The sequence below is a fragment of the Dasypus novemcinctus genome, chromosome 5 (genome assembly GCF_030445035.2).
Source record: "Dasypus novemcinctus isolate mDasNov1 chromosome 5, mDasNov1.1.hap2, whole genome shotgun sequence".
NCBI lineage: Eukaryota > Metazoa > Chordata > Mammalia > Cingulata > Dasypodidae > Dasypus > Dasypus novemcinctus.
The window spans coordinates 307,327-330,442 of record NC_080677.1 but is presented as its reverse complement, the minus strand read 5'-3'; the positions used below and the strand labels follow the sequence as shown (position 1 = coordinate 330,442).

The window sequence follows — 23,116 nt, the reverse complement described above, 5'->3', positions numbered from 1 at the left end:
TGGACCTTGAGGGGCAGACAAAAAAGTAGGAAATATTAGGGCGGAAAGCCTCTGGACAGAGTTTGGAAACTGGAGGATGAAGAAAGAACTGTTACTACTCTGCATAATAACGTAAGTGAAATCGCCACAGAGGGCAGGAAATCTTTGCCGATTTGTCAATAGTTATACACCAGAAGACTGCAAGTGGATGAGCAAGACTCCTCACCACAGGATTAGAGAAATTTCACGTATCACCAGGCGTAGCAGAGCAGAACCAATGTAGACATTCCGGCTGCAACTGCTGTGGCTTTCTTATAAAGAACGCAGACTTTGAGAAACATCTACTGTGGGTTATTTTGTCTAGTGAGGTCACTGGTGGTGGGAGAGGGATAGCTCCTAAGGAAACTCTGCCCGCATCAGTGGTTAATGGATGGGATTTCCTAAACTATAGTGTGAAAATTTGGTGGAGCTGAGGAAACTTCCTTCACTGCGGGTGGGAGAAAGATGTGGAGCAGGTTCCAAGGGATGCTGGTTTAAAAGGCCCCCTGGTACACCCGTTTCCGTGAACTGAGGATAGATGTGCTGATTTTCCACGTTAGCATCATGCTCTCCTACAAAGTACATTCCCAGTACATTCCCAGTCCTCAGTAGGGTGTGTGTCACAGGTACAATCTTGACGAGCTGGGGGAGACAACAGAACTAGGCAGTAGCAGAAGGCAAGCCTTCCCCACATCACCCCTCTTAGAGGCAACTAGAGGAGTTCCTGTGTTTTTCTTCTCTCTGGAGTCACTTTTTACGGTTTAAGAAAAGTATCCATGTGTGCTGTAATCCTTGTCTCTCACACCCAGTAGGCTGGGAAGTCCCTGAGAGTAAAACTATCTTTTCAGCTTCTATTTCCTTCATCACCTAGGACCTTCTGGTGCTCAGTATTTGTTAAATGTAAAAAAACTGAAAGAAGGCATTTTCCTCAAGGAGGAGAAGTCATTACATCGATTGGGTTCCAAATAAATAATGAAGCAACAACAAAAAGAATAAATTGAATCACGGAAGACTGTGAAATTAATCATATTGTGATTATGTAAATGCAAACGTTTGCTTGTGTTCTGTCACAATACATGCTATATTCCTGGGCAATTTATATTAATATTGGAGGAATTTCTCTGACCAATTAAATATTTAGATTATATATGCTTGCACATTATCCCGTTACCAAAGACATCCATTCACACAAAACAAAGGGATGGAAAATAAAACATAAAAAGGGGGGAGGAAAGAAAAATTGGCCCGTGGCTCCTCCTCCAGACACCCTCCTCCCAACAGTGATGGACAGGAGACTGTCTTCCCCCTCTTCTTCCCACGGGAGACTATCCTCGCAGTACTTTGGGCTGTTTTCAAGTTCTTTTCTTTTGAAACGATTTTTGTTTTCTTAAGATCAAGCAAGGAGCTGTGGCTACTGCTCGGGTGCCGAGGACGGCGGCGGCATCGCGGGGCCGGGGGAAATGCCCTCGGCGGAGCGTCTGGGGACGCGCTCGCCCGGGTCTGCGGAACGCGCACACCGGCAGTGAGAGCGGGTGCCTTTCCACGTCCCCTCGCGGTCGGCTTCCTCTAGAAAGCCTCGGGGAGCGTCCGCAGGCCCCGGGCTTGCGGCCCCTCCGCGCGCGTCGCCGCGGCCCGGAGCAGCGGCGGGGAGGCGCGTCCAGCCCGAGGCGCCGAGCGGCGGCGGCAGCAGCTCGAGGGGCACGGCCGCGCACGCCGCAGGCGCCGCCGCCCGCAGCTCCCAGGCCCGCTGCTCTTCTCGGCTCGCGCCCGGGCCTGCCCGGAGGAAGCGCGGCCCCGCGGCCCGCGCAGGGTGCCGGAGAGCGCAGGCGAGCTCGCGCGCGCGGGCTCCCAGAGACTCGCGCTCCGCCAAACGCCTCGGGAGGTTTGTCCCCGCCCGCGCGCCGTCGCGGTGGTGGGGCGCGCGGCGGACATGGGCGAAACCATGTCAAAGAGACTGAAGTTGCACCTGGGAGGGGAGGCAGACATGGAGGAGCGGGCGTTTACCAATCCGTTCCTAGACTACGAGGCCGCCGCCTCCGCGGTGCTGGCCTCCAGGGCGGCTGAAGAGACGGGCGGTGTCCGCTCCCCGCCCACCGCGGACGAGCTCGGCCTCCCTTTCCACGACGACGGCAAGGTGAGTCTCCACGGACGGCGGGCCTGGGCCGCGGGGGGACCTGGCGTTGGTCGCGCCCCGCTGCCCCGCCCCGGTGACGTCACCTGCCTGCGCCGCGGGCGCCGCGGGCGGGTCTTGGCGGCCTGCTGCAGCCGGTGCGGCCCCTGGCCGGAGCCCCGGCCCCTCGCGGCAAGGCTGTGGCCTTCCCTTTGTTAGCCGCTTTGGGGAGACGGAGCGCCTCCTGGCCTCGTGCTTTGAAAGGCTGATCTCGTTCGTGCAGTTAGGGCGTGCTCGCTCCCTTGGCGCCTGGAAGCGACCCCGGGTTCTAGAGACGGTCATTTACTGTCGGGGTGCCAGGGGCGCATTCCCGCCTCAGGGCTACAAAACCTACCCGCTGTCTTTGCACATTTCCCTGAGGCAGATTTCATCGTCATGCCTGACCTCTGGTTCCCGCCCTTGGAATTTCCAGTATAGGAATGACAACGACAAAAAAAAAACGTTCATGAACAGTAGTGTTTAGATTGGTCTTGTCTGATTAGTTAATATCGCCCTACATTTGTCACAGATGGGCTTTTTAGCGTCTTTTACCATGGCCAGCGCACCCAGGGGTTGGAAACGGGGATCCTGGACAAACATAAATTTGGATGAAGAAACGGGGAAATAAAAGAAGACGTGGGCGTTAACATTCCAATTCTGTTTGGTAAAATCATACGTTTAGCGGTTGGGCAAAAAAAGTAACAGCTTTATTGGGATATGATTCACATACCATACAATTCACTCATTTAAAAGTGTACACTTACAGATATGTGCAGCCATCACCACAGTCAATGCTGAAACATTTTCATCACCTCAAAAAGAAACCAGTACCCTTAGGCATCATTCCGTACCCCACCAGCCCCCATCCACCCAGCCGAAAGCAACTATTAATCTATTTTGTCTCCTTAGATTTCCTTGTTAGTACTGTTCTGTGTGTGTGCCCGCGCGCGCACAGCCACATACAGATAAGGGCTGTTCTTTCCACCACTGATCCAAATGTCCCAAGTCCCACTTCACCCCCTGGTTATCCATGTATTTTGTATTCCGAAAGAGTAAGTTGGCCAAAACTAAGTAGAAGGTCATTTTGAAAGAGGAATAGGTTTGAATGTGGAATCTTAGGCAAGTGATAACCTCTCTCTACCTCGTTTTTCTTATTTATGATTAAAAACCTAATAATTCTGAACTGAGGGATTGCATTAGATAAAATACATAAATTGCCTAGCAAACTACCTGGTCCTGCCTAGCAGGCTCTCAAAAAAATGTTAGCCTCTTTCTCCCCCCATTAAAATTTAAGCCTTTTGGTTTAGAATTCATTTGCCAATATTGTTTATCTAGGTTTTTTTTTTCTGCTTCATGTATATATCTGTTATATTTGTTAGTGTTGATATTTTCTAACAAAAATCAATCTTGGGAAGCATTAAAAATCATATTTTTGAACAATTATCTCAATACTATCCTTGGAGTAAAGAGATTCCAGTAATATTTAGTGAAAGGTGAGTGAAAAGAACTACTAACAGTTTTTGGATGGAAGTAACAGTCTCTCTGTGATGGGATGTGGGAGGCAGATGAGTTTCATTTTCAGCTTCCAGAGGAGATAAACCCTGATCCAGCTCAAAGTTCTGAAATTGCATATTTTGCTTTCATCCTTCGTATATCTGGATAAACATGATTTTGATCTCAACTGTATGCAATGCTTAAAAGAAAATTAAATCAACTGATAATTAATGGGGCTGATGATAGCATGGTTATGCCATGCACTTAATAAGTTCCTATAAGTATGAGCTTCATGCTTTGATTATGATTATATGCTAAGTTAAACAGAGAATGGAAATTGTTTTGTCCCTGAAGCTAAAAATGAAAGAATATTAAAAGGAGAGAAATAGCGATTTTGGGAGGTAGAAAGAATGCTTTTTTTTTTTTAAGATTTATATGTATATATATATATTTTTTTTTTTAATTTCTCTCCCCTTCCTCCCACCCCCCTCTCCAGTTGTCTGTTTTCTGTGTCCATTTGCTGTGTGCTTCTATCCTCACCAGCGGCACCAGGAATCTGTGTTTCTTTTTGTTGCGTCATCTTGCTGCGTCAGCTCTCTGTGTGTGCGGTGCCATTCCTGGGCAGGCTGCACTTTCTTTGGCGCTGGGCGGCTCTCCTTACGGGGCGCACTCCTTGCGCATGGGGCTCCCCTATGTGGGGACTCCTCTGCGTGGCAGGGCTCCCCTTGCGCGCATCAGCACTGCGCATGGGCCAGCTCCACACGGGTCGAGGAGGCCCAGGGTTTGAATCGCGGACCTCCCATGTGGTAGGCAGATGCCCTATCCACTGGGCCAAGTCCACTTCCCCAAAGAATGTTTCTTGATTGTCAGTTTGAAGGCATAAGATAGAATAAGTGTCAGTTAAGCTCCCCTGTCTTCCACATAGATACTTTTAAGGGTTTTTAATTCTTAAAATATTATGTTATGAATATAATTAAGATGGACCATATCAAACTACATTTGTTTCTGTAGATGTTAAATTCCATTAAAATGAGGGTAATTTGTTCATTTTTAAGTTAGGCATTGAAGAATAATCTTCTCTTGATGACGAGTGCTATCCTGAGTAAAAACTACTTAAACTATACCAACGCAGTAGCAAGTTATTAATAAGTGTTAAGTCATTTACCTGATCTCATTTGAGTTTAACGATGTGCTGTACATACGTGGCATAATCAGTCAATCAAATATGTCTCTTTTAAAACCAGCTGAAATTTACTTCTCCGAATCATGTTTCCATAAGTAGGTTTTTGTGTTTTTAGTAACATTTTGACAATATTGGTCCAAATGCTATGAAAAATAAGTAGTGAACCAATGTCGTAGCAGTTTCTTTTTTTTTTTTTAATTTTGGAAGCTATCTGGAGCACAAACTGTTGTATCTAAGAGGCATTTCCTTTCTTCCTTTCTCTTGATTTTGTTGTGGCCATAGACACATCAGGGGAAGTAAGTCCAGCTCCAAGACCTGAATTATGATTGCTCTATGCCAATGGTTTTCAAATTGTGGGCTCTGGTATATTTGATCAGGTGACAGAACCCACACAGTAATTTGAACAAAAAAGGTTTAATATAAGGAATCATTATTAATGGTAAAGAGATTGGAGTAACAAGGGACTGGCTCATAAAAAAGTAAAGAGAACTCTAAAGAATACAGGGATAGCAGATATGAGAGCACTGCACACCTGGGGCTGCGAGTACGTGCAAGGAAGAGGCTCCCTTTATTAGGTATATATTGCTGCAACAGATTACCCCGAAACTTTGCAACTTAAAACAATAAACACTTACTATTTCAGTTTCTGAGGGCCCGGAATCCAGGTGCTGGTTAGCTGGTGGTCCTGGCCCGGTCTCTCCTGTGGCTGCAGTCAGGCTCTCACGGGGGCTGGGGAAGCTGCTTCCCTGCTCCTGCAGTGGTTGTGGACAAGCCTCCTGGCCACTGACTGGAGGCTCTGGATTCTCACCACACCAGCCTCTCCATGGTGCTTCTTCACGATGGCAGCTGGCTTCTCCCAGACTAGCAGTTGAAGAAAGAGAGAGCAAAGTCACCCAAAACGGAAGACGCGATCCTTTTATAATAGGATCTCAGAGTGACGATTGCTCTGCCGTATTCTGTTCAGTGGCAGCCAGTCGGTAAAGGCACCACACTCCAGGGGAGGGGATTACATGAGGGCGTGAATACCAGCTGGTGGGAGTCCCCGGGGGTTCACCTGGAGGTAGCCTCAATGCGCCTCTCCCCAACATGGCCATGGCTCATAGGCTGGCAGAGAAGTGGCCCATGCACCTTGCTGGAAATGACTCTTCCAGAACTATCAGTGAGCGTTACAGTAAGGAAATAAAGTGATGGGGGCACAAGGAAAGAGAGGAATTCAGCCCAGTGACAGGAGGGAGGGCCTTTCAGGTGACATGACCTTTGTATGATCCTTGAAGAATTAAGGGGTGATTTGCCAGGCTGAGGGAGGGGGCAGCATGAGTAAGGCTTGAGAGCTACGAAGAGAATAGCAAGGGGCAAACCCTCCTGGAGAAGAGGAAGTGGAGGGGCGAGTGTGGTGAGGCCACAGGAGGCGGGAGTGCGAGGGACGCGGGGGCAAGTGTGGTGAAAGGACCACACGTGAGGGAGTGCGAGCAGGGAATGTGGTGAAAGGAGCACAAGTGAGGGAGTGCGGGGGAGTGTGAGGGGTAAGAGGTGAAAGGAGCATACGTAAGGAGGGAGTGTGAGGGGCGAGTGAGGTGAGGAGGAAAGGAGCACACATGAGGGAGCGTGAGGGAGTGTGTGGTGAGGACAAAAGGAGCAAACGTCAGAGGAGGGAGTGTGGAGGGCGATTGTACGGTGAAGACAAAAGGGCACAAAGGAGCTGGTTCTGAAGGATTTGAAAGATCCTGTGAAGAATTTATAAACTTTTTCACAGAAAATGAAATGAGGAAAACTTATGCTTGATATTTATAATTTGACATAATGTTGAACTGTTTGAAATGGGTTGTGCTGTAATTCCTTAGTTAAAAAGTAGATGCTTTTTTTGGTGGAGCATGGAAAGTGATTTCTCTTCAGTGAATTTGGATTCTTTCATTTCTTTTAGCAATGTTTTGTAGTTTTCTGAATACAGGTCCTTTATCTCCTTGGTTAAGTTTATTCCTAAATATTTGATTCTTTTGGTCGCTATTATAAATGGAATTTTTTCAGTGTAGAAACACTACTCATTTTTGCATATATTGGTCTTGTATCCCACCATTTTGCTGAACTCTTCTATTCTAAAAGCATTTGTATGTTTGTGCGTTTTTCAGGATTGCCTAGGATAGGATCATATCATTAGTGAAATTTTTACTTTTTCCTTTCCTATTTGGGTGCCTTCTATATTTTTATCTAGCCTGATTGCTCTAGCTAGAACTTCTAGCACAATATTGAATAACAGTGGAGACAGTGGGCATCCTTGTCTTGTTCCTGATCTCAGCGGAAAGCTTTCATTCGTTCACCATTGAGTACAATGCTAGCTGTAGCTTTTCATATATGCACTTTACCATTGAGGAAGTTTCCTTCTGTACCTATCGTTTGGAGTATTTTTATCAAGACAGGATGCTGTATTTTGTGAAATGCCTTTTTGCATCAGTCAAGACGATCGTGATTTTTCTTCAACTTATTAATGTGGTTGTTAAACTAATTAATTTTCTTGTGTTGAAAAACCCTTGCATATACCTAGGATAAAACCAACTTGATCATGGTGCATAGTTATCTTAATGTGCTTTTGGATTTGGTTTGCAGATATTTTTTTGAGGATTTTGCAATTATATCTGTTAGAGATGTTGGTCTGTCATTTTCTTTTTTCTTAGTCTCTTTATCTAGTTTTGGTATTAAGATGATGTTGGCTTCATAGAATGTGTTTGGTAGTATTCCTTCCTGTCCAAATTTTTGGAGGCACTTGAACAAGATTGGTATTAGGTCATTATTGAATAATGGGTTGAATTCACCTATGAAGCCATCTGGTCCTGGGCTTTTCACCTTTGGGAGGTTTTTCATGACTTTTTCAATCTCTTTACTTGTGGTTGGTTTGTTGAAGTCTTCCTGTTTTTCTACGGTCAGTGTAGGTGTTTTGTGTATTTCTAGAAATTTGTCCATTTTGTTAACATTGTCTAGTTTTTTGGCATACAGTTGTTCACGGTATCCTCTTACGATCTTTCTTATTTCTGCAGAACAGTGTTAATATCCCCCCTCTCATTTATGATTTGATTTATTTACATCTTCTTTCTTTTTTTCTTTGTGAGTTTAGCTAAGGATTTGTTGGTATTGTTTATCTTCTCGAAGAACCAACTTTTGGTTTTGTTGATTCTGTTCGTTTTTTATTGTTGTCATTTTCATTTATCTCTGCTCTGATCTTTATTGTTTCTTTCGATTTTTAGCTTTTCTTTTTTAATGTAAGCATTGAGGGCTATACATTTCCCTCTCATCACTGCTTTTGCTATTTCCTGTAGGTATTGATATGTTGTGTTCTAGTTTCCATTCCTCTCAAGATATTTACTGAATTCTCTTGCAGTTTCCTCTTTAATCCACTGATTATTTGAATGTGTTGTTTAATCTCAATATATTTGTGAATTTTCTCTTTTCCCATCCATTATTGATTCCCAGCTTCATTCCATTAAGATGAGAAAGTGTTTTGTAAAATTTCAATCTTTTTAAATTTGTTGAGACCCAACATAATGGTCTCTCCTGGAGAAGGGTCCAAGAGCACTTGAAGTGAATGTATATCCTACTGTTTTGGGGTGTAATTATCTATAAAGGTCTGTTAGGTCTAGTTCTTTTATCATCTTATTAACGCTCACTATTTCCTTATTTATTCTCTGAGCGGATATTCTAGCCAATGCTGAGAGTGCTGTATTGAAGTGTTCAACTATTGTTGTAGGGATGTCTGCTTCTCCCTTTAGTTTTGCCAGTGTATGCCTCTTGCATTTTGGGACACCCAGATTAGGTGCATAAATATTTATTATTATTTTTCTTCTTGGTGAATTGTTCCTTTTATTAATATATAATGACCTTTTCATCCTTTGTAATAGTTTTGCATTTAAAATCTATTTTAGGGAAGCGGACTTGGCCCAATGGATAGGGTGTCCGCCTGCCACATGGGAGGTCTGTGTTTCAAACCCTGGGCCTCCTTGGCCTGTGCGGAGCTGGCCTGTGCACAGTGCTGATGCACACAAGGAGTGCCGTGCCATGCAGGGCTGTCCCCTGCGTAGGGGAGCCCCACACGCAAGGAGTGCACCCTGTAACGAGAGCCGCCCAGCGCGAAAGAAAAGTGCAGCCTGCCCAAGAATGGCACCGCACACACGGAGAGCTGACACAACAAGATGATGCAACAAAAAGAAACACAGATTCCTGGTGCCACTGATGAGGATAGAAGCAGTCACAGAAGAACACACAGCTAATGGACACAGAGAGCAGACAACTGGGGGGGGAGGGGGGAAGGGGGGGAGAAATAAATAAAAAAATAAATCTAAAAAAAAATCTATTTTAACCAATAGTAATATTGCTACTCCATATCTTTTTTGGCTACTATTTGCATGAAATACCTTTTTTCCAACCTTTCACTTTCAACCTGGATGTGTCCTTACATTTGAGGTAAGTCTCTTGTAGACAACATAGATGGCTCATACTTTTTTAATCCATTCTATCATTCTTTGTCTTTTGATTGAGGAGTTCAAACCATTAACATTGTTATTACTGTAAAGGCATTACTTCGTCAATTTTATCCTTTGGCTTTCTGTTGTCATATCTTACTATTGTCTGTCTTTTTGGCCTTTCATTTACCATTCCTAATCATCATTTCTACTGTCTTCTCCAAGACTCTCAACCTTGTATTTTCCTTTCAGCCTCTAGCACTCCCTTCAGTATCTCTTGTAGATTTGGTCTTTTGGTAACATACTCAGTTTTTGTCTGTCTATGAAGACTTTCACCTCACCCTTGTTTTTGAAGGACAGATTTGTCACATAAAGAACTCTTGTCTTACAGTACCTTAAATATATCATACCACTTGTTGCTTCCATGGTTTCTGATGAGAGGTCAGTACTTAATCTTATTCAGGTTCCCTTGTATATATGTGATGCTTTGCTTTTCTCTTGCTGCTTTCAGAATCCTCTTTTTCTCTGATATTTGTCATTCTGAACTGTAGGTGTCTTAGAATAGGTCTGTTTGGATTTATTCTGTTTGGGGTATGTTAGCCTTCTTGAATTGATGTTTAATAAGGATTGGGAAGTTTTCAATCATTATTTACTCAGATATTCTTTCTGCCTCTTTTCTGTTCTCTTCTCCTGGTGACACCATAATGCATATGGTTTTGCATTTCATCTTGTCATTCAGTTCACTGAGAACCTATTCATTTTTTCCATTTTTTTCTCTTTCTGTTCTCCTGTCTTTTCAAGTTCAGCTGTTCTGTCCTTGATTTCACTAATTAATTCTCTCCTCCATCAATTCAAACCTGCTGTTATATGCATCTAATATATTTTTAATTTAATCCATTGTTTCATTCCCATAAGCTCTGTTGTTTTTCTTTGTAAGCTTTTAAATAGTTTGTTATACTCACCCAATATCTTCTTAATATCTGTTATCTCTTTAGTCATATATTCCTCCAACTCCTTGAATTGATTTAGAATTGTGTAATTATCATCGATTAGTTGTCTTAAATCCTGTATCTTATCAGGATATTTGGTTTGTTCCTTTGGCTAGGCCACTTCTTCCTGTTCCTTATTGTGGCTTGTAATTTTTGCTAATATCCAGGCATTGGAATATGTTAGGGAATTTACTCTGACAGTCAGTGTCTCTCCTGCCTAGTGATTCTATCTATCTATCTATCTGTCTATCTATCTATCTGTCTGTCTGTCTACCTACCTACCTATCTATATTTGCCTGGTGGTTTGGTTTCATGGCTCTTTGAATTTTAGTTCAACTTATTCAAAGTCTTTTAAAATTGTCCAACTTAATTTATCAAAATCGGGTCAGAGACTCACTATTGGGTTGTAAATGTTCTCCCAGGGGTTAGGATGAGAGAACTAAATTGTTTTTTCTCTTTGCAATTTCCCAGCCAGCAAGCAGATGGCACTCATTGGTGACTCTTCCCATGGCGGTGTCTCTTTGAATTTCCACTTGCCTGTGTTTCTGATCTGACCAGAGCCTAGATTCAAAGTGGGCTCTGCTGGCCAAATTTACTTGACAAGAAACCACTCTCTTTCCTTTACTGCACCCTCCCTCTTCCCAGGGAGGAATATGTCTCTTCCCCTCTCAGTCGACTGCAGTGAGCCACAGGTTCAGGCTGTATGCCCTGAGGGTTGGGAATGGGTACCCTTCCTTGCTACCACGGGGTTTAGTAACTCACAGTTATTGTTTCGGGTTCTTTGTCTCTCTCTGTCCCTCACCCACTGTCCTGGTCTGGTGACCTCTAAAGCAGATCCCTTGGACAGTTTTGGCCTTTACTCATTGTTTTTTGTAAGAGAGTTGAGCCCTGTGTGCCTATCCAAATACCATCTTCCTGGTAGTCCCCTTGGAGTGAAAAAAAAAAAAATTATTCTAATAACATATATACAACATAACATTTCCCCTTTTAACCAGATTCAAATGTGTAATTCAGTGCTGTTAATTACATTCACAGTGTTGTGCTACCAACACCACCATCCATCAGCAACATCTTTCCAGCATTCCAAACAGAAATTCTGTACTGTGTAAGCTTTAACTCCCAATTCCCTACTCGCATCCCATCACTGGCAACCTATGTTTTAGATTCTGACCCTTTGAGTTTGCCCATTCTAATTACTTTGTATCAATGAGATCATATAATATTTGTCCTTTTGTGTCTGGTTTATTTCACTCAACATGATATCTTCTGGATATCATCCAGAATTGGTGATACCAGGTTGTCTCATTATTAGGACTTGAATGGATATTTGCACACTGATGTTCTTTGTGGCATTATTCACAGTTACCAAAAGATGGAAGCAACCCAAGTGTGCATCTGCTAATGAATGGACAAAGTATGGTATATATACCCAATGAATAATACTAAATTAAAAGTAATATGGAGTATTACTCAATTAAATAACTAGTTTACCTTGGCCTTCAGTCATCAATGGGCTGTTTCCTTTTACATCATGGTGGATAGTTTTGTTGTTATGTGAATGATGAAATCCCATTAGTGCTTCATGTAAAATATAGGCAGTTATTGGCTGACTGGCTCATTCTTTCACCCCTCTTCAGAGATCCTTTCACAAGTTCAGTCATTGATCCTCCATTGCACAGTTTGAGAACCACACACTATTTTATTGTTCTTAATATACATTCCTTAGAATTTGACCACATTAGGGAGTTCAGAAAGTGCCTTTAAGATGCTATACTCTGCTTCAATATCATGAATTGGATGCAGAATTTTGACCACTGCTTTTTGATCATTTGTCTTATTCGACTCCTCAAAACTTTCCCATAGGTTCTTCTTCTGATAACTTTAGTGATTTCCCATCTATCAGAAGGATCAGGAAAATTATTGTAGATAATCGTTTTTCCAATTAATGGAGACATCTCAAAGGGTAAAATTACTTTAGTAAAACTTGAAATGAATGCATAACGATGCTCAGATACCCAGACACAGAATGTGTCCAGGCTGCGGCTGTGGTCCTGGGCCCAGGATACATGGCAAGAGCATGTGCAATCTGGGCAGGAAGCAGGGTGCTGGAGAGGGTGATGGCACAGCTCAGGGTTGGGCAGGGGTGCTGTCAGGGGCAAGTTGTGGGTTGGCTTGGGGAGCTAGGCATGGTGACTCAGCAAAGGGTGCCCTGAGGGTGCACGTAAATGTCTTTTTTATATTACCTTTGTACTTCAGCCTAGGATGCCTTCCCCATTACTTTTCACATGGCAAGCTCCTAGTCTTCTACAATTCAATGCTCCTCTCTCCGTGAAGCTTTTCCAGAGTTTCCCAGGCAGACTTAGTTACCTGGCCATTCCCAAGTCATTCTAAGAGTTAAATAAGAAAGCCATATCCATTTTCTATTGCTAGCTTAACAAATTTAGTGGCTTAAAACGGCAGCCATTTATTATTTCAGAGTTATGTATGTCAGAAGGCCAGGTACAGCATAGTTCAGCTGAGTCCTCTGCCTACTAGAGTCTCACAAGGCCACAGTCAGTGTGAGTTGGCAGAGCTGTGTTCCTGTCTGGAAGCGATGGGGATGAGTCTGCCTCCAGGCTCTTTGGGGTGGTTGGCTGCATTCAGTTCCTGGTGGTTGTAGGCCTGTGGTCCCGTTTCCTCGTTGCCTGTCAGCCAGTGGTCAGTCTGGTCCTGGAGGATGCCTGATTCTTTTCCTGCTTTCCATGAGGCCCTCACCCAGCGGTTTTGGCAGGTTGAGTCCCTCCCACGCTCCAGTGCTTCACTTCTGCCCACCTTCTTCTGCTATATCTCCCTGAGTCTGGTTGGAGAACATTCTCCATTTTTAAGGAAATATGTGATTAGATGGGTCCCTCTTGGGTACTCGTGGATCCTCTTCCTATTTTAAGTCCCTTGGTCGATGGAATCATGCCCCCCCCAGAGACACCTCCAAGTCCTAATCCCCAGACCCATGGGTGTGAACTCTTTCGTAAATAGGGCCTTGGAAGATCCTCTTTGGATGCGGCCACATTGGTCAGGGTGGGCTGTAATCCAGTGTGGCTGAAGTCCTCCTAGGCAGAGGAGAACCTAAAGGGAAATGAAAAACAAAGTTAGGCAAATATTTTCACAGTTAAAGAGGCACAGTCAATAGGAGAACCAGAGAGGTGCGAGTCCACCGTGTGGTGGAGGCGGACATGCAGGTACAAGCCAGGGGACACCAAGGGTGGCCGGCAGGCCATCACCAGAGCACTGCAGACCCTGGAGAAAGCAAGGCCTGGTGATACCTTGAGGTTGGGCTTCTTGCTGCCAAAACTGAGAAAATACATTCCTTACATTCCTGTTATTTTTTTTTTTTTTGTAATATGAAATTTTTTTTTTAAGATTTATTTTATATATTTCTCTCCCCTTCCCCTGCCCCCATTGTCTGCTCTCTTGTGTTCATTTGCTATGTGTTCTTCTGTGTCTGCTTGCATTTCAGCGGCACTGGGAATCTGTGTCTCTTTTTATTGCGTCATCTTGCTGCGTCAGCTCTCCGTGTGTGCAGCACCACTCCCGCTTTTTTCGTGCAAGGCGACTCTCCTTACGGGGCACACTCCTTGTGCATGGGGCTCCCATATGTGGGGGACACCCCTGCATGGTATGGCACTCCTTGCGCGCATCAGCACTGCACGTGGGCCAGCTCACCACACGGGCCAGGAGGCCCGGGTTCAAACCCTGGCCCTCCTATATGGTAGGCGGGCGCTCTATCAGTTGAGCCACATCTGCTTCCCACATTCCTGTTCTTTAAGCCACCAGGTTGTGGTCTTTGTCATAGCAGCACTGATGAACCCAAACAGTCACTAACCTTCATCTCATCTGCAAAGTCCCTTTTGCCTCCTAACAGCACATAGTCACAGGTTCCAAGGATTTGGGTGGCACCTCTGGGGACCATTCTGCTTATCAGGAAAGTCCTCAGTCTTTGGTTAGGTGCTTGAAGCCTAGAGCTGGCTCCCTGAATTCTACCTCCAGTTCTGCCACTTACTGTTTATGTCCCTCATGCTAAATTCCCTGGGCCTCATATTTCTCACCTGTAAAATTGGGATAATAATTGTACCCCGTTGACGGTGGCAGTGGCCGATGGAAGGCTGTCAGCAGACCGAGGCAGGATTCCTGCCGTGGTGGTTTGCATACAGCTTATCCAGCATGACAGCTGTGCAAGGCGGGCTCCCGGCCTGTTCCCCACTGGAGGGAGACGCTTGCATGGCCTTCCAGTTCCACAGAGTGCTCTGCTGGTGATCCTCCTTTCATCCACATTTTATTTCTTTTTTTTTCTTGACTGTTTCCTGGCTATCTGAAAGTTACAGAAACATACGTAATGCTGTACCTTCATCATATGTTTAGTTATTAATATACATAGTATGCTTGCTAAGCTTTATACCATAATAAAGAACATTTGGGCCTTGGTCTTCAGTAATAATTTTTTTTGAATGTTAATCTGTTCTGATCACTAATAATATTTACAGGGAAGTGGACTTGGCCCAGTGGATGGGGCATCTACCTACCACATGGGAGGTCCGCGGTTCAAACCCCAGGCCTCCTTGACCCGTGTGGAGCTGGCCCACGCGCAGTGCTGATGCGGGCAAGGAGTGTCCCCTGTAAGGAGAGCCACCCAGCATGAAAGAAAGTGCAGCCTCCCCAGTAATGGTGCCACACACACGGAGAGCTGACACAGCAAGATGACACAACAAAAAGAAACACAGATTCCCATGCCACTGATAAGGATAGAAGCGGTCACAGAAGAACACACAGCAAATGGACACAGAAAGCAGACAACGGGGGCGGGGGGTGGCAGGGGAGAGAAATAAATAAAAATAAAATCTTTAAAAAATAATAATATTTATAATATTGATATCTACTTTTTATTTTTCCGAATGCAATACAAAACATAGTTTATGAACATGCAGAGCTGAATTAACACCTTATGTAAGATCTAGAGCCAAGGCCGAGATATACAGAATATGTATATGTGTTCACATTTTAGGAAATGAAAAATTAGGAAATAATCTTGTGAACGAAGTACATGTAAAAAATATCGTGGCTAAGGATAATTTAATCTCTTGAAACTTTTTCCAAGAACATCACTGGGATACCTTTGTTTAAATATCACCCAGTGTCTTTCTGCCCATCTTTCTCTGTCTCTCTCACACACACACACCTATCACTCTCCCAGTTCTAAGATTTATTACTATGGAAAAATGGTGAAGAAGAGAGATAAGTCTTGCCATACAATAAACATACATTGTATATCATTAGTGACTGCCTTACCAGGAGTTTTACAGCCGGTGTTTAATATCCACTCCAATATATTTTTGCTTTATAACACATTTGGGCATCCTTATTTGGGAAAATTGCCTAGCATCTACGAAAAGACCATTTTCTTTCTGATTGTACTGCAATTGTTAAAGATCAATCTCAGAATCAGAAAGCAAACTTACAGATTTAACTACTTTTGCTCTTTCAATGCTGTGAGGCACACGTTTTTATAGACGTATGCTGTGATTCAGTGAAGGCTGTAAATCTTTTGAAAATCTAAAGGTAAAATGTAAATGCAGGTCAAGCAAAGATTTTCACAATTAAAAAGGCACAGCCTGGGGAAGCCCAGGAGCTTTGGAATCTGCCTAGTCAGAGCCCCAAGAGCTCTATTACTGTTACAAGATCTTGAGTAAGCTTCAGTTTTCTTACCTAGAAGTACAAATAAGAATTTTCGGGTCATGTGGAGATTAATTGAAATATCACGTATTAGGTCCAGGCATGTGTAATAATTGTTAGTTATCTTTATTATAATACCAATAATAAATGAGATGAACCAGTTATAATTTCCCCTGATATAATAATCTCTATCAAAAGCTAGTAGAATTGTAGCATAACAGATTTTTTTTTTGACGGTCATACTTGGACTCGAACCCGGCACCTTGTACGTGCAAAGCAGGAACTCAACTGCTGAGTTATACCTGCTCTGCTGTAGCATAACAGATTTTCTTCTGTGTTCCTTTTTTTGTCACAGCATGAGACTTTTGTTCCTGAATAAATAAATTAAAAGTCTCTTTTATGGGAAATAGATAGAAAAAGAGAAATAGAAAAAGGACCTCAAAGCAGAGGGCTGAGAAATTATTTTTGCAATTAAATTTTGACAAATATTAAAATAAATTAGAGTAATCATAGGCCTAAAGACTATATTCCAGTGGCAAATATGGGGAATGAAGGGTTAATAGCATGTGCTTTGAGTGAGGTGGTCATGACAGAGCTAATACTGTATGACGATATGAGTTAGACCTGCATTTAGCTACAGTAGAAAGAAAACTCGTATTAGAAGTAGCTTAATATAACTATTTTCCCTTATAATAAGAAGTCTAAAAGTAGGTGACTCTTGGTCATTGCCAGCATCTCTACAGTTACTTTGGTCTTTCTTTCATGTTTGTTGGGTCATTGTATAAAATGGCTGCCGCAGCTCCAAATACCATGCCCAAGTTTACAGGAAGGTAACGGGAGGAAACAGAGGGGTGTGCCAGCTGTGTCCTTCCCTTTAATCAAGAAGAACAGAAACCTTCCAAGAGCTCCTAGAAGACCTGCACTTACACCTCATCGGCCAGAGCTGTGTCTCAGGGCCACCCCTGGCCATGAGGTTGTCTGGGCATGCAAGGAGCTCTTCTGAGTTTGGGTGCAGTGCTGTTCTGAACAGGTTCAGGGGCCAGAGAACAAGAGCGAAGCATGTGGGGAATAGACGTGGGCTTGCTACTACCTGATAGAGTTGGCTGCACCAGGCAGTAGAGAGGGTGCACTGGTTGGAAATTGTTTTATGAATCCCCAAAAGAGAAAGATTAAGTTTTTAAATTAATACATTCCTGTGGGTGTGAGACCCTTTTGCTGGACAGTGAGGCCTGGCTCAGGTTGAGTCTCCATCCTCTTGCTGGGTGTGATATAAATGGAGACACAGAAAGGAAACACGGATAAGGCAGCCTTCATGTTCAGTCCTGCCATGTGTAAGAAAGGACTCCAGTTCCACCTACAGCTGAGCTACCAGCAAAGAAGCCTCCAGAGGCTCAAGAGCTGAGGCCCAGGGAGAGAGGAGCCGTATGCTGATAGCTTGCAGCTGAGACTGAGAGGGAGACCAGCCCTAGGCTGGTTGCCCACAGCTGAACTCAGGGAGAGGGGAGATTCTGAGGGGGGGAAGGCAGGCCCCTTGGCAGAGCTCGGCAGCCGTCTTGCTTGGCCACATGGCAAAACCCTCAGAAAGCTTCTCCCCTGATGCCATGATTTGGACATTTCATGGCCTGGGAACTGTAAGCTTTTACCCTAAATAAAATTACCATTATAAAAGTCAACCCATTTCTTTGCATTGGCATTTTTTGGTGAACTAAAACAGAGGGATTACCCCAACTTTTTTGTGCAAATTATTCTGCATCTCTGATTACAGTAGAAACCAATATGTAAGACTAAGGAAGTTTAAGTCATTAATTTGGGATCAAAAAGTCATTAAATAGTTAGAAAATTAGTTATTTTTCTCGGTACATTCATTAACAGGAGCAAAATAAAATACATTTACAAGCACATCATTAGAACTTTGGGACATAAAAAATCCAGAAAGCATTGCTATTATAATAATCAGCAGGGATGGTTAACTGAAAGCGGTTTGTGTAGCACTTGTTGGGGAGTGGCTCATGTCCCCCGTAAAGACAGGTTCAAGCCCTAACCCCTGCCCTGTGGTTGTGGACTCATTGGTGAACAGAATCTTCAAAGATCCTATTAAGGTGAGGCCACACTGAAGCAGGTGCCCAATTCTGTAGGACTGGGAGTCCTGACTAGCCGAGGAGACAGAAGGCCGTGTGACAAAAACAGAGACCAGGTGTGGAGAGCTGGCAAGCCACTACAGGAGCTCCACGGGCTTTGGAGGCAGCTCAGCTCTGCCAGTTGCGTGGTATTGGACTTCTGGCCTTCAAAACCGAGACAGTGAGTTTCTGTGATTTAAGCCCCCTGTCTTGGTATTTTGTTGTGGTAGCCTGGCATACTAAGGACTCATTTTACCTTTGAGATGGGTCAGGTGACATCGGCACTGCATCATTAGTGTGCTATCTCTATCATTTTTAGGAAGCGTATTTATGAAGATTTTCGTAAAGTTGCTCCTGGCCTTATATCTCTGATCAGTTTTGCTCATGAGAGAAGGTATTCTACCACCATGGTTAATTAGGAATATTATAATTTATCTATTACTTTGAATAGCATTTAATAAAAGGTTATAATTTAGAAAGTTAATAGAATCCTTTGTCCAGCCCAAAAATTATCTTGGGCAAGTGATAAATATAATGTTAAAAAATATCATATATGATACCTACATTATAGTGGAAATGTGTAATTGGAAAATCCTCTTTGGCATGTTGGTTCCAAAATAGGTATTATTATCACTAAATGCTCAAATACTGCCTACAGCAGTTTAAAAATGTGGGCAGGGCAGTGGGGTTTAAAGGTCGTATATGAAGCTGGAATATACAAGCATGTACTACAGTTAAAAAGCAATCATAGGGAAGTGGATTTGACTCACCTGATAGAGCAGCTACCTACCACATGGGAGGTTCAAACCCAGGGCCTCCTGACCTGTGTGGTGAGCTGGGATGCACGTAAGGAGTGCCATGCTGTGCAGGGGTGTCCCCCACATAGGGGAGCCCCACGTGCAAGTAGTGCGCCCCATATGGAGAGGTGCCCTGCATGAAAAAAGTGCAGCCTGCCCAGGAGTGGTGCTGCACACACAGAGAGCTGATGCAACAAGATGACGCAAAAAAAAAAAAGATTCCCACTGTGACAGAATACAAGCAGACACAGAAGAACACACAGCGAATGAACAGAGAGCAGACAGTTGGGGGGGGGAGAGAAATTAAAAATCTTTTTTAAAAAAGCAATCGTAAGGGGAAGCTGATGTGGCTCAAGCTGTTGGGCACCTGCATACCACATCGGAGGTCCCGGGTTCAGTTCCTGATGCCTCCTAAAGAAGATTAGCAAGACAGCAAGCAAACACGGCATGCTGGCATGGTGGGCTGACACAACAAGATGATGCAACAAGATGATGTCATGAAATGATTCAGTGAGGAAAACAGTGACACAACAAGCAGGGAGTGAAGGTGGCTCAAGTGAGTGGGTGCCTCCCTCCTACATGGAAGGTCCCAGGTTTGGTTCCTGGAGCCTCCTAAAAAGAAGACAAGCAGACACAGCAGACAGTGAGTGCAAACAGCCAGGGTGGGATGGTGGGAGATAAATTAATAAAATAAATCTTTAAAAAGAAAAAAGCAGTCATAAGGAACTCATGCTTCCAGTAATACTGGAGTAAATGCCCTACATAAAACAACTATAGAACTTGGATATAATACAAAAAGCAACTACTCAAAGGCAGTGAAGAGCAGACAGAAGCAGACCACAGTGCAGGTGCTTTTTGTATTACGTTCTAATTCTGTCGTATGTGGTTGTATATCCTTCTGTACTGTGCACAAGTTCTCCAGGCTCTGATTGCATGTGGTGGCAACAGAGGGTGCTGGTGGGAATAACACTCTTTCTCTGGCCAGGAGAACCAGGAGAACTGAGCCTGATAGCCATGGATGCTAAAGAGAATTGGGGAAAAGAGGAGCCAGAGAAGGGACCCCTATCTAATTCTGTGTAAACATCTCTCTAATAAAATGTTAAACAATTCATGCTTGGAATAGACTCAAAAAAGCTCAGCTAAAGACAAAAGATCTGAACTGACTCCAGAGCTGCTGCCCATAAAATAGTTTGCAATTTAAAACAGCCAAGATAATGTCCACAAATTAGCATTCCAGGAACAATCCAAAACTACCTGATATGTGAAGAATCAAGAGATATTCTCAAGAGAAAAGAGAATTAATCATATCCAACCCTGAAGTGAACAGATGATAGAACTAGCAGACAGGAATTTTTAAATTACTGTTGTAACTATCCTCAATGAAATATAACAAAATGTGTTCTCAGCGAATGAAAAACTAAGGAATGTCAGCAGTGGAATAGAAACCATGGAAAAGAACCATATGGGAATTCTAAACACAATATCTGAAATTTTTAAAATCACTGGATGGATTTAACAGGTGAATAGAGATGACAGAGGAACAAGTGATTGAACTTGAAAGTAGAACAATAGAAAGTATCTAATGTAAAAAATAGAGAAAAGATTGAAAGAATAAAATAGTAACAGGACTTTGGGGACCTGTTAGAGTATATCAAACAGTCCAACCCTTTTGTCGTTGGAATCATAGAAGAAAAGCAGGGGAAGAACGGGGCAAGACAATAGAGGGTGTTACGTCTTTAATATTCTCTTTATTAGTTTTGATTTTTGGATCACAAGCTAGATTTCTCATTCTTTACCCTACAGCAGATAGTGAGTGCCTGATTCCTTGTGTCCCGCTCTTACCCCTGGAGAGATAAATGTCCTACACATGCAAATTCTATGTTGTAGGTGAGGAGTGAAGAAAAATGAATTTTATGTGCTTCATATAAAGGGGAAAAGGCAACTGTCCATCCTCCCCTTCTGAGAAAGTCTCCTTGGAAAAACCTACTCTAACTCTTTGGCATGAAAATAAATCTGTCCAAGGAAAAATAAGCCCGTAGTCTAGTTTTCCTACTTGTCCAAGGCCTCCCCCCACCCCCACCACTTCAGATGTAAAGCAGTACCTCCAGGGTTCAGTGAACCTCTGGAATTCTCACTGTGTACAGTTGTAAGCTAACTCCCAAGGCTTTCTGTAGTCCAGAATTCCCAGTTTCAGTAAAATGTGCCCTGAAAGCCCCAACTGTACAGAAACTTTTCATTATGATAAATGAGTCAGTTCATCAGGAAAAAAACCAGTCGTAAATTTGCCAGTACCTAATAACAGAGCTTCAAAATTCATGAAGCAAAAAATGGCAGAATTAAATGAGGAAAAATACGATTCCGCAGTCCTAGTTGGAGATTTTGCAATCCTCAGCCATTAATATAACGGAAAAGGCAGCAAAGCTGAGACTTGATCAGTGCTGTCAACCCCACATTTACGACTCTTGCCTGGGTTCCCTTGAGAAGCACTATGACCCAAGGGTCACTGTGATAGGCAGCATGGTGCTTATTTTTACCTGAATTTAATCAATTAAGTGAACATTTTTACATGTGCTTGTCATTTGATGTTTTTTTCTTTTGTAAGAGATGCATTTTAAATTTGGGGTCTATTTCTATGTTATATTCTTTTTCTAATTTATAATATTTTACATTGCAAATATTTCTCCTTTGCTGTCAACTTTTAACCCATGTTTCTTACGTTCTTTGTCTTAGAGAAGTTAAAATGTTTGTCAAATCCATCTTTTTTTTCCTTCATGGTTTCTTTCTTTGGTTTCTGTAAGTTATTTTTTTGTGATCCCACTTGAGTTATTATAGTTCATAGAGGGTTTTATCCCATTATACAACTAACCTCATAGAAGCCAAAGTAGAATCCAACAAATGAAGCAATGAAATGTGCCAGGTAATATAACGTCCTCTGTTAAGTTCTTATAACTTAGATGTTAGATGATGTATTTATTACAAGACATTCCCATTCTTGGGCAATCTAAATTTATCCCTTCTTTCGGCTTTCAGATCATTCCTAGTTTTACAAGGCGGGTACAGACCAAAATCAAAGACCTTCTACAGCAGATGGAAGAAGGGCTGAAAACAGCTGATCCACATGACTGCTCTGCTTACACTGGCTGGACAGGTGAGAAATGGGTCATAAGGAACTGGTGTGTTGCCTTCTTGGGTTACTGCAGAGAAGAACTGCCTTTAAAGTTTTCTTTTAAAATAGTACAGTATTCATACTTTCAAAGAAAGTCTTAAACTGTGTCTTTGTTGATACTTTGAAATTTAATTTTTGAAGAAATGTTTTCTGCGTGAAGTTTGAACTTGAGAATATACTACTAAATATGCAGTATTGTCTGTAGTCCTGGGGAAACGGAAAAAGAGCAGTATGGAAGCAAGGCTTCTCTACATGTAGCTTTGACTTTCGGCTCATACCCATTTTTAATTTTTATGAAGCAATCCCTAAAACGGAAAACAAACTGAAACCATCAAATTGGAAGTCTGCTAATTAATGCAGAAAGAATGATTTTCTTCAAAAATGATTATTTTGTGGGAAGTGGGTATAGGTGTAGCTCAGTGGTTGAGCGCCTGCTTTGCACGTACAAGGTCCCGGGTTCAATCCCTAGTACCGCCTTAAAAAAAAAGATTGTTCTCAGCCTCTAGTGAAAGTATCGATGCAGACAAGAATTATCACTTAGTAAGTAGGAAAACCATTAGGTAAAGTGGATGCAAACTCACATTCCAATAATGCCATACAGATTGCTCTCTATTCATAGAAGGGATGAACCTGGCCTTCCCCTGGAGCTATCAGGATGTCACCACCCTAATCAAGGAATCCATTGTAGCCTCTCTAGTGGTGGGATACGCAAATATTCTGTTATCTCCTAATGCAGTCTGGAAGTGAACATTTTCTAGGACGGTTAGCATGGTCTCTACAGTATCATGAGGAAAAAGGACAGTTCTAAAAGAAAAAAAATCTTAGGGGATAAACAACTAGGAGCACACTGAATTCTGGTTTGGACCACACAGCTAAAGAAAATATTTTTGGACAGTTGAGGAAATATGAATTTGGACTGGGTATTAAGAAAGGTGGTAGTTATGTCTCCTTTTTTTTTTTTTTTTTAAAGATTTATTTTATTTATTTAATTTCCCCCCCTCCCCTGGTTGTCTTTTCTTGGTGTCTATTTGCTGCATCTTGTTTCTTTGTCC

At 42.8% G+C, this 23,116-nt stretch overlaps 1 protein-coding gene and 1 pseudogene across 1 annotated transcript in view; one reads left to right on the top strand and one right to left on the bottom strand.

The window, feature by feature from the left end:
* Nucleotides 1-1,698: 1,698 nt before the first annotated feature.
* The window catches only part of LANCL2 (LanC like glutathione S-transferase 2), a 57,065-nt gene continuing 35,647 nt past the window's right edge, over nt 1,699-23,116 (top strand). The window contains exons 1-2 of the mRNA XM_004447887.5: nt 1,699-2,152; nt 21,929-22,046. Coding sequence (XP_004447944.1) covers nt 1,949-2,152; nt 21,929-22,046 — 322 coding nt within the window. The 5' untranslated portion in view covers nt 1,699-1,948. The remainder of the gene's footprint in view (nt 2,153-21,928; nt 22,047-23,116) is intronic.
* Nucleotides 5,557-12,248, bottom strand: LOC139438915 (myosin-IIIa pseudogene; annotated as a pseudogene).